Here is a 17,357-nt window from a genome sequence, read left to right as displayed (position 1 = left end):
CTGAACTTATATAAATATATATAAATAATAAGAGAGAATTAAGGAGACAATCTGAAGGTAAAAGTTAAACAACAAATTATAATTAGGAAAAGGATCATTCTGTCAATAATCTTTACAAAGATTAAATAACTATTGATAGATCCATGATCCTAAAAAGCCCCGCTAAAAAGGTGTTTAGTGTTTGCTAATTAAGTAATACTAATTTTCTATTCACTATAGAACATTAGCAAATAAAAAATTAACCTATGATAAAAAGAAGAAAAAAAGAGAAGCATCCCCAAATAGTCATATAACTTTAGAGACTTTATTGCTGGTCCCTCATGGTCCAATTGTAAAGCAACTTATATATCATTTTCAAAATAACCTCACACACGTCAACAATTAGAGTCACGTAGTTTTTGCTTTCAATCACCTCACCATTATATAAACCCCAACTCTTCCTCCCAATCTTTCGTAGTTTTTGAATTGATTGAGAGCTTCAAATAAAATAGATAACCAGAGTTTACCCTTTTCTTTTTTCTCAACAAATTAAAGGGAGTAGCGAAAACCATTCAAAAGAAGAAAGAAAATGGATAGAAAAATATATGGAGCAATTTTATTTATACAAGCCATCTATACTGGCATGTTCTTGCTTTCAAAAGTTGCGTTTGATGTTGGTATGAATCCTTTTGTTTTTGTCTTCTATAGACAAGCTGCTGCTACTGTCTTCTTAGCTCCAATCGCCTTGTTCCTTGAACGGTAAGTATATAGTGCTGCTGTTAATTAGGTTATTATAGTAATATATGAAGCTCGCACTTATCTCCAATATATATAATATATAATCTCAATAAACCCTTTTCATTTTTATTTTGAATGATTTAAGTATTTGTTGTAATATGAGACCATCCCATATGAAAATTTAAGGTGTCAGAGAAAGAACGCGTTTATTTACTATTAAGCTTTTAAATTAGATTATTACACAGTTTACATGATACTAGAGCAAGAAAAGAGCATCGAATCAAGTCTTACCACCATACCTATAATAATAAAAAGAAAATGGAATCAAGTCCACAGTTAAGAGGCATAAATTAATTAAATAAAAGTGTTATCAGCTTAAGTTTTTAGGTCTAATTGACCTATTGTTTTCTGTTTGTAGGAAAACTGCACCACCAATCTCCTTCTTGATCTGCCTCAAGATTTTTATGCTCTCTCTATGTGGGTAAGTTACTAATTAACTTTTTTGCAATATGATATTGTGAATCTGAATTTTAGGAGTTTTTATGTATGATGGAATTCGTGCCTTACCGAGTTTGATTTTCAGGGTTTCATTGAGCTTGAATATATATGGAGTGGCACTTAAATATACTTCTGCAACTTTGGCTGCTGCTACTACTAACAGCCTTCCAGTTACTACTTTTATCCTTGCAGTTTTACTCAGGTATGTGTTTGAAGTATTACACTATATCAGTAAGCTTATATATGCACTCTTCTAGTCTTCTTTTGGTTTTTTAAATGTAAAATTCATGCTCCATTTCTTCTTCATCATCCTCGTTGTCTGTGGAATCGGTGGTGGAGCCAAAACTTTCTTCAACAAAATAGTCAAAATATAAAAAAATAAACACGCGAAAAAATCAGGGAAATTTAAGATATTTATAGTATATATACTTACAAAAAAAAATTATCTAACTATATAATATAATTATCCGGTCAATAACTTTGCCATTGTGTGGAATGTGCATTTATTAATATGGAAAAAAAAAAGAAGCCTCAGGTGTCCTTGAAGCATCATATCCTTTTCATCAAAGTGCATAAAGTTAGGCCTGAGTATCGTGTGGTTTCAAGAATATACTTTGCAGAAAGAGACTGTTAATTAGGATTAGTAATAGTTGATATTTTATGCTAATCAATATGAAATATGGGAAGTTTTTTGGGTCAAAAAGACACAACAAGCTCTAGTAACTGTTTTTCCTTTTCTTTTTTTTTTTTGCTTATTATATTTTTCATCATTAAAAACGAAAAGTTAATACGAAAAACTCCCAAACATTCTCTAAATCTGGACTGCAATACTTAGTATAAATCTTGTTGAAGAGCTTTACTGATTTGCCTTCTGATAGCCCAAAACTTTATCAATATGGTGGACTCAAGAAAAAGACCCTCATCTAAAGTTTTTGTGAAATTTTGCCCATTCAATCGCAGCCAACATTTGACTAAAATTAATTAACTAATTTGACTTCATTAAACTCATCTCCAAAATTCTGCCTCATTTGAGTTTAGCCCTTGAGAGATAAATCCTTAACATATTGCATAATTTTGATAGACTTAAGCTGTATAACATGCTATGAATTATCTATGTCAAAATAAAGTATGTTACTACTTAACAAGATTTATCTGCCTTGTCTTGCCTATATGGAAAAAAATAACTTGATTGAATAATGCTTAAAAGTGAAATGACAAAAGTAAAAAAAGATAATTGCATTGTTCAAAGTGTACTGTGTATGATATGAAAATTTCTGACGTGATAACTTAGTACAATTTGAAAACTTCAATAGTAATGTCTGATAAAGTAAAATGTCATGACAAGTGAATTTTAGATATTTAAAGTTTACTCAGCTGCACCAACTCAAAGGAAAGGCAAATATACTTATTAGTAGGACTCAATTTTGTTGCCATGTTCTCTCTTTAATTAGATAGATTCGGAATCTTGTACTAAAAGCTGCACATAAGGTAAAGGGGGTTCATTTGATTTTTTAGCTTACTAGACAAGAAAAAGTAAACTCAGTTACAAAAATAGGCTAAAGAGAGAAGAGGGTGGGGGCACTAAAAAAAGAAAAATTGCCTAAGGAGAGGGTTGATAGGAATTTGCAAAAAGGAATCAAGAAGAGCTAGCCTAGAGGGCAGAAAGAGAAAAAAATTGATCTAGCCGCGAGGGTTTATCATAAATAACTTTTTTATCTTCACAAGGCAGGAGTAAGATATGCATATACACTATTGTTCTCAAACTCTACTTGTAATATGATACTGAATATGTTATTGTTATCATTTCATAAAAGATAAGTACTTTCTCAAACCCGTAATATGATACTGAATATGTTATTGTTATCATTTCATAAAAAGATAAGTACTACGGTAAGGGATTGGGAACTAGATCAGCAAGTGAGCTTTCTGCCTCCTACAGTTGAGGTTGAACGTTCATATCCCATTAGTAGCGTAGCATCTCTTTCTATTTCATCCTCCCCTCCCCTCCCTTGGTGTATTAAATTTAAATTCACAAATAAATATAGAAAAGGTATTATGGTTCATATTTGTGCAAGAATTATCTATTTCGTCCATGTTGAAATATCTGTAATTTTAAATATTTGTATGCGTTTTTCTAATACTTAAGTACTACTCCTTCCATTCCAATTTATGTGAACCTGTTTGACTGGGTACGGAGTTTAAGAAAAAATGAAGACTTTTAGAATTTGTGGTCCTAAACAAATCAAAAAGGGGTCCAAGGTATTTGTGTGGTTATAAATGTTTCTCATTAAGGGTAGAATTGGAAGTTTAAGCTAAACTGTTTCCAAATTTAGAAAAGGAACATTCTTTTTGGAACGGACCAAAAAAAAAATAAGTTCACATAAACTGGAACATAGGGAGTACTTACTTAAATGGATCGACCAGACCTTGTAGGGTTAGGTCCGTATTGATGAGTACGTTACAATAATTAATGTTGTTCTTTCGTGCCATTTGGAAAATGATGCATGAACTAGAGCCTATATATACCAGCACATGTTAGGAATATATAAGGAAAAAAAATCAAATAATAAGAACACTAGGGATGCCTATAGCTGATTGAAAAGAAAAGGAAAGAAAGGTTTGAAAAGAAATGGGAAAGGAGTTCAATTGTGTGGATGATAAAATAGGCCTCATCCATAAATTTAAATATCTACGTAAAAGACTAAAAGTGGATCTAAAATTAAGTCGATGTGAGTTTTGAGTTTAAAATATGGATTCCGAAACATATATATTTAACTCTACCTTTACTTATTTTTCGAACATATTTAATATTCGAATAAAAAATCATAGTGAAAGTGAAGGGGTCTTTTGGTATTCAAACTCCAAATTTTAAGGTAATATTGGAAGATTTATTAAAAAGTGAAATTTTAAATTCAAACTAATGCTTATAAATTATAGTAGTAGATATGTCGGCACATAGATAGATAAATAGATAAACAAATGTATCGTATGTACATAAGGCTTGTTCATTACGTTATCTGTACCACATCCCATCCAATTTATTGACTGTAGGTTCATTTAATCGAATGGATATGAATGAAATAGTTTAACAGTCATGGATAAGGAAATAGAAGGATGAAGTGTTTGACTTCCCAATGCTGAGAATTTAGTACTCTTTTGGGTTTTTCTCTTATTTCGTTGTTCTATTTGAGGAAAGTAAGCTCCATACCTAATCATGTTAAAATACAGTAATAGTGTAAATAAAATTTATTGTCATTGACTCATATCTAATGCAATGAATTCAACGTAAACTCAGTAATTTCTATTTGTGTAGATCCTATATTTGTACTAAAAATTCATTATAAATATTTGAATATTTAGGTTAGAATTCATTTCGTTGGTTCAGTTATTATATATTTTAACTTGAGATTGTTGTAGGAACCCATAATCTTAAAATTTTGGTTCCGTCTCCGTTCGCGTTAACCCTCGATACAGGATATCTATACAACAAAAGTTTTTATGTTAATTATTATGTGATTTTCAATCACTTATGTTCGTCTAATAAGGAGTGGCCATCCACAATATGTTTATCAAATTGATAATTATTTGTATATCAATAGTAGTACAATATTTAATTTGCAATTGCATATACAGAATGGAAACGGCGAAAATCAGGACAAGGGCAGGGATTGCAAAGGTTATGGGCATAGTGTTGTGTGCAGGAGGAGCTTTAACCATTGCTTTCTTTAAGGGACCAACCTTGAAACTTCTGCTACATCACCATCTATTCAGCTATAAGGGGGAAGTACAAAACAGTGCTGCTTCTGGCAACGCATGGATCAAGGGTGTCTTTCTTATGTTGCTTGCTAATGCATTATGGGCTACCTGGCTTGTTATGCAGGTACTTACAACGATTTCAAGTTAATATATAAGAGTTCAATGAAAATAATAATCTGAATAAGAGTATGATACTAGACGAGTAGAGAAGAGAGAGACTGAAAAACCATATTGGACAGATCGGTTGGAACGATTACAAAAGTTTCCGACAAGTTAGACCGTTTGAGAGCCTTGCAAGGCCAACTCACAGGTGTAAGCGCTATAGTATAGTATTGACTGGTGTGCTTTGGTGTACGTAATCGGGGGCTGAAACCAAAGAAAGATTGACCGCTAAATATCCTATTAGTACAAGATATTGACAAAAGCTACTATGGATTTACGTAAACCAATATGAATCTTTCACGCTAGATTCGCCCCGGACATACGCACAATGCATTATTTTCACTTACGACTATATATTTATTTTCTTGATAAAATAATTTAAACCATCAATGTAACTTATCATGTTATTTACTGAATTTTTCAGATTATCATATTATATTTGTTATGAACGAGTACTTGTTATTACAAATTGTGTTAATGGATATAGCCTAGACTATTCCTTCTATTTGTTTAATACATGTCTTGTAACGTGTCATATATCTTTGGCAGAACCGAATCCTCAAGAGTTACCCTTCAAAGCTACTATGTACAACTCTACAATGCTTCATGAGTACAATTCAGGCATTTGTTTTTGCAATAGCTCTAGCCAGGGATCCATCTGAGTGGAGACTTGGATGGAATGTCAGACTCCTCTCTGTTGCCTATTGTGTAAGTCAAACTCTGCCTAATTTTTATCGTTTATGTTTGCTTATTAGACATACATACTTTAAATGATTATTAAAAGTGAAAGGACGAAAACTAAAGATACAAAGCAATTAGTACTACAAAAGTTAAAAAGAAAAGGAAAAAAGTTGATTCCATGATTGTGCAAACCATTGAATGTTCCAAGACATTGATTCATTGTCATAAGAAAAGAGGTTTGTGACATCAAAATCATATACTATATATTTAAAAATAATTTTAAAATAATTTGCTATTTTCTTGTAACACTTTACATATGTGAAAAAGTGATCTGTCGTTTGTAACCTTTTTTACTTGTGAGCTGAATTAGAACATGTATAGCTTTAATTTATATTTTTAATTAGCTGACTTTCATAAATTTGGCAGGGAATAGTGGTGACTGGGGTAACATTTTACTTACAAGCATGGGTTGTTGAGAAGAAAGGACCAGTTTATTTGGCCATGACTACACCCTTGGCCTTGATCTTTACAATTGCTTCTTCTGCTGTGCTTTTTGGAGAGATCATTAGTTTGGGAAGGTAATATTATTCATTATTCCCTTTTCATGTTGTATTTAAGAAAAATGACACTGTATAGCCGCTGTAAAAATAATAGCCGAAAAAATGTATAAAATTTGTATATTTTTTGTATATATATACATTCTGTATGTTATATACAAAAATTATACAAGTTTTATATACTTTTTTGGCTACCAGACATAAATAATTTCTGGCGCGAGTAAATAATTTCTGGCGCGGGCTAAAAGTGATAATACCCCGTTGTTATTCTGGTATTGATATTAATCACCAAGTTGCATAAAATGAGCCAATGGAAGAAAAATTTGCCATGTTAAACTATGTGACAGTCTCATATAAAAATTTAAGCTTAGAGAGTATACATTTGTAATGACTTAATTATTATGTTTTTGACACGCCCACTCACGATGCAGGCCTGACTCTTTTCCTTGCTTGCAGTATTTTAGGAGGGATTTTGCTGGTTGGTGGACTATATAGTGTACTATGGGGGAAATCAAGAGAACATAAGACTGCAGCTTCAAACACTGGAGATATTGAGCAAGCAGAGAATGGATCAAGCAAAGAAGAAATTGTGGAGAAACAATCCTCAATACCAAATGCTAGAATCCAACATGCTTCTTCTCCAGATTAATTACTAATACAGGATTTTAGAACGAAAAAAAAATGCATGTTACTGATTCTAATAATTTATCCTATATAATTATATATTTAAGGTTAACTTAGAATTTCTCATTGAGTTTCTAATTATTGTGAGAGCTAGCTATTAATGTGACTAATAATAAAGGAGTGATGAAATCAAGAAAATGTAACAACGTCCATCGAGATCTGGAAATAATGTATGTTTAGGCATTTTTTTAAGAAACATAAAATAAAGTCATCCTTTGACTTCTATATTTATCAAGAGCTAGCATGTAAAACAATAACGCTAATATATTAGCTTTTATTCTTCTTATATCTTTTACTTTTGTGGTGAGCTTCAAACTTATCACATATTCTCTCTTTTCATTGGGTCATGAACTCGAGATAGATAAAAGAAAAGGAAAATCACAAAAAATAAAATAAAAATGAAAATCAATTTTTTGAAGGCAAAGGTGAGGCATTGGGCAGTGATGATGATGTTTAAAAAGAGAAATGTATATATTTAGCCACTGTTAAAAATAAGAGCATGCATACATATATATATATATGTGTGTGTGTGTATGTATATATATGTATATATATGTGTATATATATGTATATATACATATATATATATATAGTGTGTTGATGCGCATATTATAGACATATTTTATATACTTTTTGACTAGCAAATATAATTAATTTCGACTGACCTACCAATTTTATATCCCTTTTAAAAAAACGAATTAAAAAAGAAACAACAGGTGAGGCATTGGGACATTCCAAAGCAAAATTCATGAAGTATTTTCGTTATTGGTCTGAGCTAGGGGTGCTTATCGGGTTTATCGGGCGGATAATTATGCTTAACGGTTCGGCTTATCGATTATCGAATATATATATATATAGAGTGTGTTCATGCGCATATTATAGACATATTTTATATATTTTTTGACTAGCAAATATAATTAATTTCGACTGACCTACCGATTTTATATCCCTTTTAAAAAAACGAAATAAAAATGAATACAAAAGTTTTATGTAATACTAACATATTATCTTTTAAAAATTTATGCTTTTGCAATTTTTACTTACTTATACATAGAGGTGCTTATCGGACGGATAATTATGCTTAACGGTTCGACTTATCGATTATCGGATTATAATGTAGTAATCCGCTAGCCTCTCTACCAAGAGGTTGTGAGCATCCTCCACTTCCAACCAAAATGTTGTGAGTTCGAGTCACCCCAAGAAGAAATTGGTGGATTGGTATCGAATTAATGATTATCGGGCGGTTATCGGACGGTTTATCGGCTAAATCATATAGAAAATATTTGAACAATCAATACCAAACGTGTGCAGAATAAAAATAGAAAGGCTACCTTGACTCTACTCTCTAGCGATAAAGTCTACCGTTTCGAGAAAAGGTTCTCCCTTGAATCCATCGAGAGATTGCGATACGCTTTTTGTTCTTATATCATTCGATCCATCAAGCACCTTAATTTATTTCTTTTCTTAAATCTGTATTTTAGGGCTTTTAGTCAATCAAAATCAATCTGAAAAGAATGTTCTTGGTCGATTGGTTCTACGGAGTTCTTGCATCGCTTGGTCTGTGGCAGAAAGAGGCTAAGATCTTGTTTTTAGGCCTTGATGATGTCAGCAAAACTACCAAAGTAGACTTTATCGCTAGAGAGTAGAGTCAACTACCATAGTGTTTCAATAGTACTTCATTTACATGGGGATAAATTTGTAAATATAGAAATTTTTAATGGGTTAATTAACAGTTTACCCGATAAGAAGATTGCGTAATCCACCCCCAAACCGTTAAACCTTTAATTATAAAATCTACATTTATTATCCCGATAATCCAATACCAATAAACCAATAAGCTATCGGTTCGATTCGATTTTGAACGGCCCTAGCTCGAGCTGTGCAATGGCCAATGCCGTAGTGAGGCATGCCAATTTTGGGACTGCACTATACAAGTAGCATAGCCGCATGGGCACGTGCATGGATAGCTAATTTTGGGACCATCATTTAAGCTATGTTTGAATGGAAAAAAAAATAAAAATTAAGCCATAATTGCAGTGTATAAAATTTACATGTTTAACCACTTTGAAACAACTTTAGCCATACGTGATCGAAGTTGCAAACTAATTCGTGTATGAAATTTGACAGCAAACTAACCATTTTCGCCTGAAGTTTGATCTTGGCAAGGTTAAACCTCTGACATTTTTGCCTAAAGTTTGGCCTTTGACAATGCCAAACATCCTATATTTTTTTTCTTGAACATTAGGCACTTATTGCTAAAGTTCATGCTTATATGGCTGAATTTCAAAACTCATGTGAATATATTTTTCCTCAGAAACAACTTGTTCTTCAAATTTTAATTACCTAACACACAATTCAACACCCAAATTTATTCGAAATAAGCTCAAATTTAAAATATAAATTCTAAATATCATAGAGAACAAACGTCAATCATCAATTTATTAAAACAACAACAAATCTAACAAACCCATTATGTCATCTTCAAGCTTTCACAAAAACCATCAATGGTGTTTTTTAAAAAAAAACAATTTGTGACTTAATGCCAAGTTCCTTCATATGATGAGCTAGAGCACATCGTTGTCATCGCATAAAAAGTTCTGAAAGTCCACTTGATTTTAATTCACTTTTTATATTTGAAATTCAAGACATACTTCTTTAAATTTACAACACTAATAACTTGAATAATTAACCTAAATAATTTAATGCTACACAAATAGCCTTCTTTAAACTTACAACAATAACTTTAATGCTAAAAGTTTTTAGGAATTTTTACACCCTATAGAAAACCTTAGTACCCTATTTATTTTAAATAAATATCATTTTAAAATATTACATCCTATAGATACCTTTTATACTTTATAGCCAAATATCTAATTATAGTTACATCCTATATTTAAGGCACCATATATGCTAAATAATATTTTTCTCTCTCTTTTTTAGTCTTTTCTCTCACATAATCACAGTAAAATTGACTAACCACGCTCTCTCTCTCTTTTTGCATACACTTTACTCTTTCTCCCTCAACCCACGATTCATACCTCTTCTCCCACCAAATTCTCTAGTTCTCCTCCATTATCACTCCATTATCTTGACCATCGCAGATCCACGGACTTTTCACCTTGTTTGATACAGATCACGATGGGAAGATCAGCAAGGCCGATTTGATCGCCTGTTTAAGAAGATATCCTTTGTTGATTGCCCTTTTCTCACCTTGTTTATTGCAACAAACTTGCCCATAGCTGGTATATAGTATGGAGAAGTGAACTAAGTATGGAGAAGTGAACTAAGTTGATGGACATAGGCACCATTAATGGTAGAGAATCCTTTTTTGGTCTTCTACCAGTGTTGTGAACTACTTATATATCTCAGATGTGTTAGGGGGCCTGACCAGCCGAAATTAATGGCTGACCGCCGGCCGGCGAAGCCATAAGGCTGTTTCTCTCTCTAGATCGCCCAAATCTACTATTTGTATTCAGTTGTATTCGAATGTATATTTCAGCTATATTCAAATGTATTCAGTAGCATTCATTTATATATTCACATGTATTCAAGAGTTTTATTCAGCTGTATTCAGTTGTATTTTGTTGTATTCAAGTGTTTTATTCAGATGAATTAAGTTGTATTTTGTTGTATTCAACTGTATACAGTTCTACTCAACTGTATTATTCATATGTATTTCTCTTTATTCAGCTATAATCTTTATTATGTATCTTTCAAATACAGATTAATGAGGGATCGTTTTAGTCCGTTGAGTTAAATTAGGAGAATATCATGTGATTTGATTTCCTTCCGTTTTTAACCAGTTTAACCTTCCAGATTTTGCGCAGATACGTTACTATATTTAACGTTAATGTCGCTTGAATACAGCTAAATACATGTCAAACTTAGCTGGAATTCCAGTTTTTACGACTATTTTTTTGGTTGTATTAATGAATACAACAGCTTAAATACATGAAATACATTGTATAAAAACATAAAAGGTATCTATAACACGTAATATAGCAAAGGGTATCTATAAATGACTAATTAGACCTAAAAGATGGTGCTTTATGAAAAATTCTCAAGTTTTTAACTGACTACGAATGCAAAACTTTTAAAACTGACGCTTAAATGTCACTAAGCAAATAGGCTCTCATGGTCTGGGCTTATGGCCCATCGAGGTGACCCAGAATGGCAAGATAGGACTCCGTCCCCGTGCATAACTTTGATCTACACGGGGAGTAGATTATCCTTATAAAAATTTCGCGGGGTGCTCTATTTTGTCGTCCCCATTTTTAACTTGTACCTATTTTTTTAAAAAAAAATCAAACAAAGTACAGACAACTTTGGGCATTTTCTTCTTCTTCCTCCTCCTCCACCTTCTTCTTCTTCTTCTTCTTCTTCTTCTTCTTCTTCTTCTTCTTCTCCTTTTTCTTCTTATTAATCATTGTGAATACAAAGATGAATGTGAATTTATATGGTTTTTGTGAGAAACTTTTAAGGTGTGATGAAATCCATCGTAGCTTTTACTGTAAATCGCATGCAGAATGAGAGAAGATGAAGTTGAGAGAGGAAGGAGGAGGAAGAAGAAATAATATTGTTCTATATTACAGAGAGAGGGGGTCGTTTATATTGTTGGTTAGTGGTTGACAACTGTACCCACTAACCACTTAACCGGCTCTAATTACACAATACACACACATACACTTCTATATCTATATGAATACAGCTATGTATTCAATACTCCCCCTCAAGCTGAAGGGTGAAAAGGATCAAACACTCCAAGCTTGGATAAAAGGAATTGGTGTTGTGCAGAACCAAGACCTTTAGTCATCAAATCAACTAGTTGTAAGCTTGTAGGGATGTACTGAGGACTGATCTACCCTGCCTTGATCTTTTCACGAACAAAATGACAATCGATCTTGATGTGTTTGGTTCGCTAGTAGAATATTGGATTGGCAGCTATTTTGTAAAGCTGTCTTGCTATCACGGTACAGATTGACTAGAACATCTACAGCAACCTGTAACTCCTTGAGCAATCCTAGAACCTAAGTAATTTCTGCAGTTGCAGCTGCAAGACTGTGATATTCTGCCTCTGCTGAACTCCTGCTAATTGTAGGTTGTTTCTTTGACTTTCGCGAGAGCAGTGAATCTCCAAGATTGAACAATGTAACCAGTTACTGATCTCCTGGTATTTGGATACCCTACGAAATCAGATTCACAATATACATAAAGATGTTTTATGGGAGAGTTATATAGAAGAATACCAAGCCCTGGAGCACCTTTAACATATCCGACCACTCGCAGAGCTACATCCCAATGGGACTGTTTGGTATACTGCATAAATTGACTCAGTACCTGGACTGCAAAACACAAATCTGGCCTGATAACTGTTAGGTAGAGAAGCTTTCCAATGAGTCATTGGTAGCTACCTGCATCCTGCAATTCTGCATCACCAGTATGTCCAACATGTGTGTCATAATCAATTGTTGTTAACTTCTGGTTGAGCTCAATAGGTGTGTTAATGGGTTTAGCAGGTGTAAGTCCAACATCTGATATCAACTGGAGTGCATATTTCCTTTGAGTAAGAAGTACCCATTTGTTTGACTTCAGAACTTCAATCCCAAGAAAATACCTAAGTTCTCCTAGATATTTTACCTTGAATAAACTATGTAGTGTCTGTTTGGCTGCGTCTACAAGAACAAAATTGTTTCCAGTGATGAGCAAGCCGTCTACATAGACTAGGATAATGACAATATCTGAGCCTACTCTTTTTGTGAACAATGAGTGATCATAGGGACTTTGTGTATAGTCAGTTGCTAAAAGTGCCTCAGTCAATTTAATATTTCATTGTCTTGATGTTTGCTTTAACCCATACAAAGATTTCAGCGGCCTACACATGTTATGCTCCCTCTGCTTATGGAACCCTTGAGGCAAGCACATGTAGACCTCTTCATAAAGATCACCCTGTAGGAAGGCATTGTTGACATCCATTTGAAATAGGTTCCATCCCTTAGAGGATGCTCTATATAATGATGGTCCTAAGAGTGACCATCTTTGCAACATGAGAGAAAGTCTCATGATAATCCAATCCTTCTTGTTGTGTGTACCCTTTTGCTACCAATCTTGCTTTGAACCTTTCTACTTCCCCATTCGCCTTATATTTAATTTTGAACACCCATTTTGAGTCTATAGCTTTCTTCCCTGGAGGAAGATCTACCACTTCCTAGGTTGCATTATCTTCAAGTGCTTTAATTTCTGCTTCCATTGCTTCCACCCAAGCTTTATCAAGACAAGCTTCCTTGAATGACCTAGGTTTAGTAGGTTCTGAAAAGGATCCTAGAAATGATTTGTAGTTCTCAGAAAGATGATCATAGGTGATGAAATTTGAGATAGGGTAAGGTGTATCCTCGGTTGATTTGACTGTAGTCACATAATCTTTGACCCAAATGGAAGGTTTGGAAGGTCTGCCAGACTTTCTAGTAGACACTGCAGGTAAAGGATGATCTTGATATATTGGATCTTTAGCTAGTGTTTCCTTTGACGAAACTGCTGATTCTGTTTGGTTTGCATATGGTTCCTGCAAGACAGGTAATGCAGAAGTTTCTATTGGTGATTCTGGTACAGCTTGTTCAGTAACATGAATTTCTACAGGAGCAAGAGCAAGAGGATTGGCAGCAGTATTTCTATTGCTATGGTCAAGTTGAGTTGTCTCTCCAGAACTAATCTCCACTGGCTCACAAGGGAATAAATCTTCATTTTCATCTATTTCTTCCTTAAATGGAAAAATATGTTCTCTGAATGTGACATCTCTACTCACTATCACTTTTCTGGAGTCTAGGTCATATAATATGTACCCCTTTTGAGTCTCTGGGTATCCTATAAGAATACATTTTTTTGCCCTAGCTGTAAATTTATCTCCTATTTTTAGGTTGCTTGCAAAACATAAACAACCAAAAACTCTTAAATGGTCTAGCTTGGCAGGTTTGTTGTGCAACATCTCTCATAAGGATATTTCTTCTCCAAGGTCTCAGTAGGCAACTTGTTAATCAAATACACAGCAGTTTTAGTGCAGTCACCCCAGAAACTAATTGGTACTGCACTCTGAAACTTCAGGGCCCTTGCAACTTGCAAAATGTGTCTATGTTTTCTTTCCACATTTCCATTTTGCTGTGGAGTGTAAGGACAACTACTTTGGTGTATGATTCCAAGAGAAGCCAATAGTTCAGCACATTGAGAGTTAAAGAATTCAGTACCATTGTCTGTCCTGAGCACCTTGATTCCAATATCAAATTGATTTCTTATCATTGCAACAAAGTTTCTTATTACAATAGCTACTTCACATTTGGACTGAATCAAGCACACCCAAGTGTACCTACTATAGTCATCCACAATGGTGAAAAAATAATATTTTCTATCATATAGAGGAACCTTGTGAGGCCCCCATACATCTAGATGGACTAATTGAAAACAACTAGTAGATTTACTATTGCTAATAGAAAACTTCAACCTACATTGCTTAGCCAAAGGACAAACTTCACAGTTTTGTTGAGTCTGAGAATCAACTTTATTCCTAAGAGCTGGTATATTCTCCATTGCCTTTATTGATGCATGTCCTAGTCTCAGAGGCTAAAGTTCACTGTTAACTCCTTGTTGCACAAAAAATCCTGCAGCTGCTAGTGTTATGTTCTCCTTTAGTAGATATAACCCATTGTGCTCTTTACAAATCCTCATCACCCTACCACTGTAAAGATCTTGAAATATACAAAAATCAGGGAAAAAAGTGACAGAACACCACAAATCTTTGGTGAGCTTAGACACTGACAGCAGATTGAACTTAAAATCTGACACATACAACACATTCTTCACTGTCTTATTTTCTAATATAGTTGTATTTCCTGTGTGAGTGATTTTTGATTTTTTTCCTGTAGCCACCTGCACTCCTTGTATTCCTTGGCTATCAACACTTTTAATGTCCTTTAGAACATCCTTACAATAAGTAACATGATAAGTTGCTCCTGAATCTATCACCCAATCACACTTATCTGAGAAATTATACCTGTCATGTTTGCAGAACATTCCCCTGCATTGGATTTTGAAAACAGATTGACCAATTGCTTGTACTGCTCCTCTGTAAAGAATTGCCCTGATGCTTGCATTGTTGGCAATGCCTTTTCTTCCTTTGCAGTAGTTGTGTTTGCACTTGTATTATTGGTATATGCTTTCCCTCCAGTTGTCTCATTCATCCTTTTGCTTTTGAAATCAGGTGGATATTCAATTATCTTAAAACAGTTCTCCTTCTGATGTCCTTTATACCTACAATAACCACATATTAACCCAGGCTTCCTAGGTCTAAAATCTTGACCTTTCCCTGCTAATATTGTGAGTGGATCTTTGTGGGTATCTGTGATACCTAAGGTTCTCTGACTCTCCTCTTGACTAACTATAGCATAAGCCTCATTAACAGTCACAACTAGCCTTTTTGCCAACACATTACTGCGTATATTGCTATAACTTTCATTTAATCCCATAAGAAATTGCAATAGCCTTATGTTTCTCAGATAATCTACAGAAGGTCTAGATTCCTCACAATCACAAGAAGAAATAGGGGCTAATATATCAAGTTTATCCCATAAATACTTCATTTTCGTGTAATAGCTAGTGACAGAATCCATACCTTGCCTAAGAATCGCAATTGCATTCCACAGATGGTAAATTCTGGTGAGATTAGATCTGTCAAATCTCTCCTGAAAATCGCTCCAAACTTCCTTCGCATTTGACGCGTACAAAATACTCGGCATCAATTCACTTGATACGGTGCTTCCAATCTATGATAATACAATAGCATTGCATTTTTTCCATTGCTCTGCCAATTCTCCTTTGTAACTGCTTTTCACACAAGTCCGTTTACCAAACCAAGCTTACTCTTTCCTCGCAGTGCTAATTTCATCGCTTTGCTCCAAAGGGCATAATTTTCTGGCCCTATGAGTTTGAGCGGTATCAACACGAGTCTAGGAGCGTCTCCAGCTTGTATAAATAGCGGATGACTGTGGCCAAGCAAAGCAACATCATTTTCGGCCATGGATGCTCAAAACAAGCTTAGATCTGAACTAGCTTTGTTACTGATTTCTGGTGGTGCTTAGATCTGAGCTGTAGATCCTAAGATCGGTGCTCTGATACCATGATGAAATCTATCGTAGCACATGTATTCATGAATACACCAGCAAAAACACCTAAAACCAGGGCAGTCCAGTTGTACGTGCATGTATTCACATGAATACAGCAATAAAAAGCGCCTTAAATCAGGGCAGTCCAGCTGTATGCACATGTATTCACATGTATTCGCGCCATATATTCATGAATATAGTAACAACCAGGGGCAGAGGTAGAGTGCGAGATAAGAGTTCGGCCGAATCCAGTAGCTTTTGTTCAAACCATGTATTTGTCTTAAGAAATTCATTGAATATGTACAACTTATTAATTTAGAACCCAGTAACTTAAAAGGATTACAATTCCGAATCCATAAGGTTCAAATTCTGGCCCCGCCTCTGGTAACGGCAATCACCTTACAAACAGGTATGTCCAGAGAGAAGAAAAACATAAATAGCATATTCCATGCGTTATTTCATGCCTCAATAATAGTATATACCATAAATACTTATTTTGCTATAAAATATAAAAGGTAGCTATAGAAAATAACGTTTTAAAATAATTTTGATTTATAATAAATAGGGTGTATACCTTTGCTGTTGAAGGTAAAATTTCCTACAAATTCTTCAACTTCAGACCCGATAAGTCTGAAGTTGACAATAAAATAGGTAAACTAGCAAATTTTTATGGAAAGTGGACATAACTTCAATAGTAACTCGGAAACTGGATATAAATGCAAATAGCCCATTATCCTTGATACTAGTCATATACGAGGGCTTAATCTTACAAAACCAACTAAACAAAATTAAGAAAAAACGAAGTTATTATTAATTCACGACTAGTGCGAGCAGAAAGCATGCACCTAATGACAGATGATATTATTTGTTCAGAACTTTATCTTTTCTGTGGACACGTCACAAGGTGTAGCTCTTGTCACCACAAAATAAAAATGAAAAAGAATCAACAATAAAATTAACCGAATAATAATGCACCAAACTTGTCACTTGGATGCAGATTTCGATCTCACCTAAGTTCCTCGTCTCATTTATCTTTTATTTCTTAACTATATTTGAGAACCTACTTTCACCTTAAAGTTCTTAGGAAAATTAAGATTAAAAGAAAGAAGGTAAAATACAGTAATTTACGCATACCATACAATATATACTTCTTTTT

The 17,357-nt window shown here is 33.9% G+C and overlaps 1 protein-coding gene across 1 annotated transcript; it reads left to right on the top strand.

The window, feature by feature from the left end:
- Positions 1-403: 403 nt before the first annotated feature.
- LOC107785840 (WAT1-related protein At5g64700-like) lies at positions 404-7,280 on the top strand. Its single transcript, XM_016607228.2, has 7 exons — positions 404-738; positions 1,136-1,198; positions 1,301-1,417; positions 4,849-5,095; positions 5,683-5,841; positions 6,241-6,392; positions 6,828-7,280. The coding sequence occupies exons 1-7, from the start codon at positions 569-571 to the stop codon at positions 7,018-7,020; spliced, it is 1,101 nt and encodes a 366-aa protein (XP_016462714.1). The 5' UTR covers positions 404-568; the 3' UTR covers positions 7,021-7,280.
- The last annotated feature ends 10,077 nt before the right edge of the window (positions 7,281-17,357 follow it).

Source organism: Nicotiana tabacum, chromosome 11, assembly GCF_000715075.1.
Source record: "Nicotiana tabacum cultivar K326 chromosome 11, ASM71507v2, whole genome shotgun sequence".
NCBI classification, from domain to species: domain Eukaryota; kingdom Viridiplantae; phylum Streptophyta; class Magnoliopsida; order Solanales; family Solanaceae; genus Nicotiana; species Nicotiana tabacum.
The sequence above is the reverse complement of the archived record's forward strand: the minus strand, read 5'-3'. Positions and strand labels throughout refer to the sequence as shown.